This window comes from Daphnia magna, linkage group LG2 (genome assembly GCF_020631705.1).
Source record: "Daphnia magna isolate NIES linkage group LG2, ASM2063170v1.1, whole genome shotgun sequence".
In the NCBI taxonomy this organism is placed as follows: Eukaryota; Metazoa; Arthropoda; class Branchiopoda; order Diplostraca; family Daphniidae; genus Daphnia; species Daphnia magna.
Window position 1 is genome coordinate 12,402,062 of NC_059183.1, and position 9,683 is coordinate 12,411,744.

Sequence of the window (9,683 nt, forward strand, 5' to 3'; positions counted from 1 at the left end):
ATGGTGGTCCTGAGAAGGACCGTTGTCGAGACAGCTAATAAAAGGACAAAGAGTTTAAATTACAATAAACATTTCAGGCAGTTCAAGCTCGTTCTCCACGGATACGACGGGCTAACTGAATATCTTTGGGCATAATGGTTACTCGCTTGGCGTGAATGGCACACAAATTGGTGTCTTCGAACAAGCCAACAAGATAAGCCTCTGATGCCTCTTGCAAAGCCATAACTGCCGAACTCTGAAAACGCAAATCGGTCTTGAAATCTTGAGCGATTTCTCGAACCAGTCGCTGAAACGGCAGCTTTCGAATGAGTAATTCGGTCGACTTTTGATACCGTCGAATTTCACGAAGAGCGACCGTTCCTGGCCTGCTCAAACAACCATTACCAAACAAACAGAACTGCATGTTTAAGATTTTCAAAACAGGAAGCTGCTAATTCGTTACCTGTAACGATGAGGTTTTTTGACACCACCTGTTGCTGGGGCAGATTTGCGTGCAGCTTTAGTAGCCAATTGCTTACGTGGGGCTTTGCCACCAGTTGATTTACGGGCAGTTTGCTTGGTGCGAGCCATTTACTGCAAATAAAATTGTTGGATATACAAGAAAATAAAACCGAATTAAAACACATCAATCACATCCTGGTTTTGTTCTCTTAATAACCTCTTTTCGGACGCTATGGAGACGTGAAGGCGGAGCTTTTTGAAAGCATGGATACGATTGGTGGTTCGATTTTGACCAATAGAAATTCAACCGCTCTAATAAATAAGACAGATAACCTATTTGCACCTCAGTCTCTCTTCAGCCACCTCGAAGTATTTTTTGAATTTTCTAACAACAAAAGTCGAATTAAAAATGACAGGACGTGGTAAGGGAGGTAAAGGACTCGGTAAAGGAGGCGCTAAACGCCATCGCAAAGTATTGCGCGACAATATCCAAGGTATTACTAAGCCTGCCATTCGTCGACTCGCACGTCGCGGCGGTGTAAAACGTATTTCGGGTCTCATCTACGAAGAAACCCGTGGTGTCTTGAAAGTTTTCCTTGAAAATGTCATCCGCGATGCGGTTACTTACACCGAACATGCTAAACGCAAAACCGTCACAGCAATGGATGTGGTGTACGCTCTGAAACGTCAGGGCCGTACCCTTTATGGTTTTGGTGGTTGATTTGCAGTCTCAAGAACTTGACGTCAAGCTAATGAAAATCCTTCAAACTAGTAAGCCTTATTCCAATGTTTTTATTGATATAACGTGACGTAGTAACATGACCAGTATTTGCGCAGTTATCCAAGATGGCGTCTCGACATTTTTATCCTATCGTGCTTTCTCGTCTGTTTTCTTATGGATCGGCTGCAGCCATGACACCAACCGGCACTTAAGTGAATTAGATTCACCTGTATTGCTTTATTGGATCTGCACAATTTTCTTCGAGTATACAAAATTGTTTTTTATGTTAAATCTTTCAATTCGATCTTAGCATCCCACTCGAATGATGTATTTCGGTACCTATGATCTAATGTGATGCGGCAAAAGTTTTGACCAAAATACAAGTCTTTTGCTGTACAATGAATCTACTTACTTTTTAACAACTTTGAATGATGTGTACATGCTATTTAAAGTAATCTACGCAAACATTAATGTTTGTTCAATGGCAAGGAATGTTTCAAAAAGCTGCTAGGCCACTTCTTAATAGATAATATTTGGGTAAGTATTACCAAAATAACACAATCAATCAACAAAATAACACAATCACAAACACAATCAAGAGATAAAAATTAGTTCAATGTTTGAATGAAGAATCTTTTGCACTGTGTTTTCATCTATAATATGTATGTTTAAAGTTCATCTTTTACAGCACTTGCAGTGCTGACAATAGTTTTATTTATCTTACTAGTTGAATATATGGCAGAAATCTCCTCGTTCCAGAAACGAGTGGCATCAGCTCGGTAATCTGAATCAACCGCCAAAATTGTACCAATGCGTAAAAATCGACGGTTCTTATTAAACGATGTCCATGACGTTGGTATATGATCGGTAATTTTTGGAGTAGGGACGCTATAAAAAAATGAAGAATATAATTTTGAGTTCTATATATGATACCATAATAAAATTATTTGTGTATACCCGGTTTTCGCGAAATTGGTGAACAAAGGGACGAAGACATTCTGGCTGAATTCGATATCGTGGGATGACATCAGAAACTCTTTGCCCCACAGATCACTAAAAACATATTGAAGATCGTCTCCTTGGGCAACACCTAGAGCAATTAACAAGTTATATTTTCCAGAATTAACCAATGAAGGTTACAGAAAGTAATCGATACCGAAGTCAGCGATTTCACCCTGCAGGTTTACAACGCTATATTGGCCGCGATATTCGAAAATATAGCGATAGATCGGCACGCTATGGTTTGCGAGTAGATGTGAATAACGATCCGTGCAGCGCGTGTAGAGCAAATCAGTTAAAAACTAAGGGCGAAACCGAAGATAACATGTAACAATGATTTTTATTACAACAAGTATATCATCAATCACACTTGCCTCGACATATTTTGGTCTAAACTGATCCTCTTCATCCAGATCGACGTTGCGAAAATACTTTCGTCGTATAGCTTTTGATAAAGACGGAAGCTTGCGATCGAATTCCGACATCATTGGCAGAAGGCGGGGAAGCTGGTCGATAAAACTGTCGTCGTAATGGCCGTTACTTAACGTATTCAGCGTCACTGTAACACAAATAACGACAACTTAAAAATACATTTAAATAACGAAAATAAAAAGCCGTTTACGTCGATAAAAGAAGGCTCCCTCTTCTTTTGTTTGTCCGGTTAAAGTAGGCACGCGATGAAAAGAACCTTTTGTCAGCATTTCTTCAGGATCGGCCAGAATAACGACACCGTCCACCACAGGCGTGAACCTCCGAGGAAAACTATAAAACATCTTGAACACGTAATCAAATTAAAAAGAGGGTAAGACAACAAAAAAAAGAGTGGGAAACGCAAGTACTTACATGCATATCGGTGGATTTAAGAATAATATCTTCAACAGACACCTTGCGCAGGCAATCAACCGTTTCTTTCATTCCCATCTCAGAGCATTCTACCCGTCGTGCAAGTTCCAAAGTTGCTTCTCTTGGTTTATGTTGGATGTACTGGCCACACAGGGCGTTACCAGATAGAGCAATAATTCGAGAGAATAGCCCATCAGCTAGAGGCGACATACCAAGCAGTGTTGCTGATACTGCTCCGCTGTCTTGTCCAAACAGTGTCACCGAGTCGGTGTCTCCTCCTTTTTTCGGCACAGCGATGTTAATAAGATAAAATCAATAATGGACAATTTATTAGTTTTTACACGTTAGTACCAAAATCCGAAATGTGATCTTTAATCCAGCGTAGAGCCGCCACTTGATCCAATAGTGCCCAGTTACCTGGAGCTCGGTTATCACCACTACTCAAGAAACCTAAATAACATCATTGTTCACACAACAAAACAGTGGTTAACCAATACTACATATTATTTCAGCTAGGCTTTTGTTTGCAACCTAGAGCGCCGAGACGATATTGTACGGTAACCAGAACTATATCCTGTTCCAGCAGAAGCTGTGGGCCAAAAAAGTACGATACCCCACCTCCCGTCACAAAGGCCCCACCGTGCAGAAAGACCATCACAGCCCGTGAACCACGTATCTGCGACTCAGAAAATATGTTTAAATTCTTAAAATAAGATGGACTGTAATATCTAAAATGACATACAGAAGGCGTATAAATGTTTAGTGTCAGGCAATCCTCATCTCCGACTGGTTTGTTGCTTTGCAGGTTAAATTGAGGGCAAAGATATCCGTCTTTTAAAGCATTACGAATACCCGACCAAGGTTCCTCTGCTTCTGGAGGCTAATTTAATAAAAAGGTATGACGTAAAATCGGAAAAAATTTTAACATCCAAATACTAATACCTGAAAACGCCTTTCTCCTGTAGGTGCCTTGGCATATTTAATGCCTTTGAACGAATAGTAGAATGTTTTAAAATCGACAACCTCTTTTTGACCTCGCAGTGAACCTGTCTTTGTTTTCAGTACCACAGTTTCTTCATAGAAATCTTCTATCTCATCTTGTTCAAAACTCCAATTTGGCGCAACCATGATACAAATCATCGACAAAAGTGACATCCAAACATCAATCGATGCCATTTGTTTTTCTTCTGATGGGAACTCTGACAACAAGTCTAATAATCGTTGGAAGAAGATATGTTATCTTGAACTTTGGAAATGCTTCTTCGGTGGCAAGAACCTTAACGACAACTGACTGTTCAAGAGCCGTCATCTCTGTCTTATAGCACGAAATGTCGCAAGACTTCACGCTACATGGAACACTTCGCTTTTTTCCTGGTAGTCGTCCTCAAAGCGATCACACTGCGGACACTGCTTAATTGCCTTGTCCGTCTGTCATAAATACGAATAGAAAAAGTGAAATTTCATTGGGTACCGGAGACAAGCTCTTCGAATGACTTTCTGACCGAACTCATTAATCAAATGTAACTATAGATGAGCATGAGACTTACCTTCATTAAAAACTATTACCAGAAACCATTCCAACTCCCTAAAACAAGCCACGGATCGGTGACGAGCTGACGACACGAGAGCCCACACTTTCACTGCCATGCAATTAGAGAGCTCGAGAGCCATAACAAAAAACATGCTGTGCATCTATAAAACATATGTTGTACTTTTGAATTTTCATTTGGCTTTTAATGAAGTGGGATATAAATTCATCAAGGAAAATGGGGAAAAAAAGAAATTACCTGAAACGCTGGCAAGACTTGTTCCATTTCAGTTTATGTTGTTATATTCGGTACAGATCTCTGAAATCAGCTACACGAACATGGCCAACTAAAAATATTGTCCGTGAACTATCGTTTCAAATGGTAAGAAATGAAAGATGAAACCATGAACACTACGGCCAGTAACTAGTTTGCTTTCTCAAGAGCAGAAGGTTATTTGTCCTCCATTTTCTCTGAGTTTCTATTTCTCAAGCAGATATTCTTTTTCCCGAGGAAAATGTGGCTATCCTAGATCAGGCAAACTGGAATGAGAAGCTAGTAGCTGAGTAACGTTTGACAGCATAGTGAAAGTTATTTAAAAGTAATTAAATGCTTTAATTTTATTATACCACCTGAAAAATGTCAATATGATAATAAACACAATTGGGAATATACAGCGAAGGCAAGCTCATGAATAACAATACAATTGATAAAATAGTTGGCACGGTTAAAATATAGCTTAAGTCTACGGAGAAGTAGGCAAAGTGAATATCTGATTTACCAAATCCTTTTTGTTGATTTTTCCCATGGCATTCCGAGGTATGCTATCTACTACTTTCCAAACTGTGGGAATAGCATACGGTGCCATGGTTGCATGTTTTTTGCACCACGACTTAAGCTCGTCAATTTCCAGTTTACTACGCTCCTTAGGAACCAAAACAGCCGCCACCTGAGATTGAAGCGTATAACTATGATTACCAAAATAATGTTTTGTTCTTTTTGCACAAGTTTTACCAGTTGTCCCCAAACGGGATCAGGTAAACCAACAACAGCGCAATCGCTAATACGTGGATGAGCTAACAATTCTGTTTCAATCTGGAGGGCGCTAAGTTTGTGACCTCCCGACTTGATTATATCAGCAGATGCTCTTCCGAGAATTCTGTAGTAACCGTTGTTAAATTGGGCGATGTCTCCTACGCATATGATAGGTAATCCGAGTTTTTTTTTTTTTTTTTTAAATAATGAGACGTTGTTTAAATTACCAGTTTTAAACCATCCATCTTTTGTGAATTCTTTCTCTGTCGCATCGGGTTTGTTCCAATAACGCTGGAAAACGCTGTTACCTCTGACAAGAAGCTCGCCTGAAAGTCCAGCCTGCACGTATCGCAAATCAGTATAATCGAGATTCATAAAGATAATACGGAAAAATGATCAACCTTGCCCGGTTCAACTTTGGTGGCCTTAGAATTGCCTTCTGCTAGGATGTCGTAGTATACTTTAGAACCGTCGGAGCTAGTTTTAAACTCAGCGATCCGGACACGCGTACCAGGAATAGGTAAGCCTACATGACCTTTTAAAAAAAAGAAAAAAAGATAAAAGGTACTAAATACAATTATGTGATTTCAGAGCAATGTTATTTTTGTTACCAGGTCTGCGCTCTCCTTTAATGGGGTTAGATAGCGCCATTCCTATTTCTGTCATTCCGTAGCGTTCCAGCAGCTGATGTCCCGTAATGGATCGCCATTGATGAAAGACGGACTCCGGTAAAGGTGCCGAGCCGCTGACCATCAATCTAAAGATAATAAGTGTGAGCATCTCCAAGTTAAGTAATAACTTTGACTTCCAAGTAACCTCATCTTTGTCGAGCAAGTGGTCTTGACGTACTCTTTTAGTTTAGGATTGCCAGCAAACTTGCGCTGATACTCGTTAATTAACATTGAATAAATAGTGGGTACAGGCCATAAATACGGTTGGTCTTTCACCGTTTGACATGTTTACACCTAAAAGATTAGACCACACCAAATTGGCATCAAATTTGGGCAGCATTATGCACCTATAGCCGAATATTTAAGAGTTTAAAGTAACCGCCACGCAGACGATCGCACAAGCTATACCTGGCGCCAACATAGAGTGGACAAAGAAGAGCATTAACGATTCCATGGGTGTGATACAGAGGCAAGGTGTGAAGGATTACATCAGCAGGCGACCAAGACCACGAGGTAATCAGGGAACGGACTTGGGAGTCGATATTTACGTGACTCAGTAGGACTCCTTTAGGTTTTCCAGTAGTCCCGCTGGTATATAGAATCATGGCATTTGCTTGCGTATAGAAATTATCAGGCATCGAAAACTCGCTTAAAAGCCCAGCCAGTGTCGAATCAATGGACGGTGGACTCGTTTCAACTCTAACACTTGAGCAAATGTTCTCAGATTTTTTGTCACCGACAGACCGAGAAGACGACGAATCTTGATGCGACCATGAGTCATCAATAACTAATAACGGAAGGCTATTCAAGTTAGAAGACAAAGATGCCATTAACTCTACATTTGATGGGTCTGACGTGGTAATCGCCAATGGAAGCTTCTGAATCCTGTTAGGAATTCATGAGATTGCAATTAGAACAAAATTTTAAAAAAGAAGAAATATGTTACCTGAATGTAGTATGAGAGTAATGATGGCGGATGCATCGGAGACAGAGGAACCGCTTTTCAAATGCATTCATGTAAGATATTAATAACAAGAAAATGAGCTTACGTTAAAATCAGAAACGGTACTTTGCTACATATTTTTACTCCGATAAAGAGATCTATTTTTAAGCGATGGAACGTACTGGCCAAAAATTCAGCATAGTTACCATGGGTTAAAATGATTTGACAGTTTAAGCACAATGCAAAAAAAAAAATTTTCATTTTTCATTGACATTCATTGACATGCATTGACCTTGACCTACATCTCAATTTCCTTATCTGCAACGGAGTACCTTATCGGGAATAACATAACAGTATTATACAATGTATCCAAACACAACAAAATGTTTATGAATGCATCTGGTATAAGAACTTCAAACCATTCTTAATTTTTTTTGTTTTACAGATACAAGTGTTCACCACTAGTTTAACAAGATAAAAATAAACTGTATGACTTACCTATGTGACCAGACGCCCAGCATGCCCACTGTGCAAGGACATATGTAACATCATTTGGGCACAGGAAAACAATTCGTTCTTGAGTTTTATTAACTCCAAGCTTTCCTTGAATCTTTCTAGCCAGCAATAAGCTTTTTCGTAAGATTTCTTGATAAGTATGAGTTCCATTTTTGTCTTTCAATGCAATTTTATTTAAATGGTTGGTTGCAATTTGAAAAACTGGTGTGATTAATTCATTTTTTTCTTCTGTTTTCCCATGAGGTTATAGAACAAAATCCCCTTCTTGCAGCTCTGTACAAAGTAACAGATTTTTTTGATGAAATAGAACTCAATAAACAAATGACTGGTTTTAGGATAAGAAACGCCATTGCAAAATCATCTAACGTGAACCACTGAACACGCTTCGGCGACAACTGACTACAAGAACACTATACATCTGATTTCATCAATGCAAAATGTCCCGCGTCTGGTAAACAAAGTTCCTGAATTGCAGCCAAAAAATGATAGCTCAAGACCTTGAGACAATGTGGCGCTTTGCTTTCAAGGTTGCACAAAAGGGTGCGAAAGTTACGTGTTACCAACCAAAATATGTACAAGGACTATCTCGTAATACCACACCTTAAATACGCACTTTGACTACTAACAAAAATATGCCCAGTATGCCAAGAAACTGTAGCAAATATTAGAAATAAGAAGAAAAAAAAGAAAAAGATTCAGACGAAATTTGATGTAAAGGAATTTTTGGGATTTAAAGGTTGTAGCTAAAGAGTAGATAGATTAATAGAATCAAAAGTTAATTTATTTCTGATTAATTTACTTTAACTGCATCCGATTTTTTGTTCTATGAATCAGCATAAAATCAATTGGAGTTTTACAAATATTACAAATTCTACAAAGTGTTCCCTTGATTCCCCACCAACACGCCGCCCGCACCTATGAGCCAGAGTAATAGAATACATGTATTCTATTACTCTGTATGAGCTATGACTACCAAAAGTTACAAATGACAGACATGAAGGCATGTATTATTAACCGAATGTCACTGTCTCACTGTATACGATAAGAAAAACTTAAAATCTAACGTCTGTTGCCACATACTCCCTTGGTTCTCTACATAGACCAAATATTTAAAGTTTGCTAGCAACCGGTTTGTCACTGAATGCTACTTTGGCGAATTCTACCTTATTAACTTTTCCTAACGCATTCCGAGGTAGTTCGGAATAAATTCGCCATTCACTTGGCACTATATAAGGTGCCATTCTTTCTTTGCACCATTTTTTTAAAGCTACTAGGTCTATGCTTTTTTCAGGATTCACGAGCACGATGACAGCTGCTACCTACAAAACAAACATCGCGGGCTAGACAGTTGTGGAAATTTCAGTACATTAATTGGATACCTTTTGTCCCCAAGTTACGTCAGGGATTCCAAACACAGTGCAATCTGCAATTTCGGGGTGACCAAGAAGGTGTGTTTCAATTTCAAGAGCGCTGATTTTGAAGCCACCAGATTTGATAATGTCTGCTGAAAGACGACCAAGGATCTTGAAATAACCATTGTCAAATTGAGCTGCATCTCCTATAAAAACATATCATTTTTAGCTGCTAGCGTTCGAATTATTTGTTGAAACAAAATAGTGGTAAGTAAGAAAGACAATGTATAGAGGATGGCGCACCAGTTCGAAACCATCCATCTGCAGTGAAGTCTTTCGCTGTAGCTTCTGGTTTGTTCCAGTAGCATTTAAAAACGTTTGGTCCTTTTATAAGAAGATCTCCGCTTATGACTTTCTAGATATACCCCAAAAATACATTTTAAAATTCCTTTTATGCACGTTGTAGAAGCAACAATAATAACAGAATACGACTGCCTAATTGAAGCCTTCTTACATCGTTTTTCATGTGAGACGAAAATTGTTCATGGCTTGTTTCGAATAACACTTCATAATTTGCTTTAGCTCCAAGAGAAGAGGGCTGAAATTCAACTAGTCTGATGCTAACCCCCGGGGATG

General features: G+C 39.0%; 5 protein-coding genes and 2 long non-coding RNA genes across 8 annotated transcripts in view; 3 read left to right on the forward strand and 4 right to left on the reverse strand.

The window, feature by feature from the left end:
* Window position 1: 1 nt before the first annotated feature.
* Window positions 2-631, reverse strand: LOC116917321 (histone H3). The gene is made up of 2 exons (XM_032922776.2): window positions 443-631; window positions 2-365 (listed from the first exon to the last, which is right to left on the reverse strand). Exons 1-2 carry the CDS (start codon window positions 568-570, stop codon window positions 83-85), a joined length of 411 nt encoding a protein of 136 aa, XP_032778667.1. The 5' UTR covers window positions 571-631; the 3' UTR covers window positions 2-82.
* Window positions 632-850: 219 nt separating this feature from the next.
* On the forward strand, window positions 851-1,162 carry LOC116936805 (histone H4). The gene has a single exon (XM_032943955.1). The coding sequence runs from the start codon at window positions 851-853 to the stop codon at window positions 1,160-1,162; it is 312 nt and encodes a 103-aa protein (XP_032799846.1).
* Window positions 1,163-1,180: 18 nt separating this feature from the next.
* On the forward strand, window positions 1,181-1,558 carry LOC116917339. Its single transcript, XR_004391098.2, has 2 exons — window positions 1,181-1,212; window positions 1,279-1,558. It is a non-coding gene; the product is annotated as an uncharacterized LOC116917339 (long non-coding RNA).
* Window positions 1,385-4,989, reverse strand: LOC116917244 (carboxylesterase 4A). 2 transcript variants are annotated; one of them, XM_032922659.2, is made up of 13 exons: window positions 4,792-4,989; window positions 4,552-4,696; window positions 4,281-4,432; window positions 3,947-4,215; window positions 3,747-3,884; window positions 3,536-3,680; window positions 3,356-3,454; window positions 3,005-3,282; window positions 2,784-2,934; window positions 2,536-2,720; window positions 2,319-2,463; window positions 2,120-2,252; window positions 1,385-2,050 (listed from the first exon to the last, which is right to left on the reverse strand). In XM_032922659.2, exons 4-13 carry the CDS (start codon window positions 4,178-4,180, stop codon window positions 1,831-1,833), a joined length of 1,728 nt encoding a protein of 575 aa, XP_032778550.1. In that variant the 5' UTR covers window positions 4,181-4,215; window positions 4,281-4,432; window positions 4,552-4,696; window positions 4,792-4,989; the 3' UTR covers window positions 1,385-1,830. The 2 variants fall into 2 exon arrangements, with proteins under 2 accessions (XP_032778550.1, XP_045025538.1); XM_045169603.1 differs by having other exon boundaries at window positions 3,947-4,250.
* Window positions 4,990-5,135: 146 nt separating this feature from the next.
* On the reverse strand, window positions 5,136-8,317 carry LOC116917241 (malonate--CoA ligase ACSF3, mitochondrial). Its single transcript, XM_032922652.2, is given in 12 exon segments — window positions 5,136-5,479; window positions 5,545-5,723; window positions 5,793-5,904; window positions 5,967-6,100; window positions 6,177-6,322; window positions 6,382-6,485; window positions 6,487-6,583; window positions 6,645-7,105; window positions 7,107-7,121; window positions 7,183-7,235; window positions 7,678-7,936; window positions 7,938-8,317. Coding segments are annotated over 12 exon segments (1,872 nt in total). The 5' UTR covers window positions 8,046-8,317; the 3' UTR covers window positions 5,136-5,275.
* Window positions 7,306-7,832, forward strand: LOC123470060. The gene is made up of 2 exons (XR_006643476.1): window positions 7,306-7,544; window positions 7,625-7,832. It is a non-coding gene; the product is annotated as an uncharacterized LOC123470060 (long non-coding RNA).
* Window positions 8,318-8,681: 364 nt separating the features above from the next.
* Window positions 8,682-9,683, reverse strand: part of LOC116917243 (malonate--CoA ligase ACSF3, mitochondrial) — a 2,646-nt gene continuing 1,644 nt past the window's right edge. The window contains 4 exon segments of the mRNA XM_032922654.2: window positions 8,682-9,014; window positions 9,075-9,253; window positions 9,351-9,462; window positions 9,562-9,683. The exon segment at window positions 9,562-9,683 is cut by the window's right edge and continues 15 nt beyond it. Of these exon segments, the coding sequence (XP_032778545.2) occupies window positions 8,805-9,014; window positions 9,075-9,253; window positions 9,351-9,462; window positions 9,562-9,683 (623 nt within the window). The 3' untranslated portion in view covers window positions 8,682-8,804.

What these genes read in the sequence shown, in the direction of transcription:
- LOC116917321 (XM_032922776.2), bottom strand. Translation starts at nt 570, where the DNA reads ATGGCTCGCACCAAGCAAACTGCCCGTAAATCAACTGGTGGCAAAGCC. An exon ending in AAAAAACCTCATCGTTACAG is followed by an intron (nt 366 to 442) that starts GTAACGAATTAG and finishes TTGTTTGAGCAG; the next exon opens with GCCAGGAACGGTCGCTCTTC.
- LOC116917244 (XM_032922659.2), bottom strand. Translation starts at nt 4,180, where the DNA reads ATGGCATCGATTGATGTTTGGATGTCACTTTTGTCGATGATTTGTATC. An exon ending in TAAACATTTATACGCCTTCT is followed by an intron (nt 3,681 to 3,746) that starts GTATGTCATTTT and finishes TCTGAGTCGCAG; the next exon opens with ATACGTGGTTCACGGGCTGT. An exon ending in GGGAGCCTTCTTTTATCGAC is followed by an intron (nt 2,721 to 2,783) that starts GTAAACGGCTTT and finishes TTTGTGTTACAG; the next exon opens with TGACGCTGAATACGTTAAGT.
- LOC116936805 (XM_032943955.1), top strand. Translation starts at nt 851, where the DNA reads ATGACAGGACGTGGTAAGGGAGGTAAAGGACTCGGTAAAGGAGGCGCT.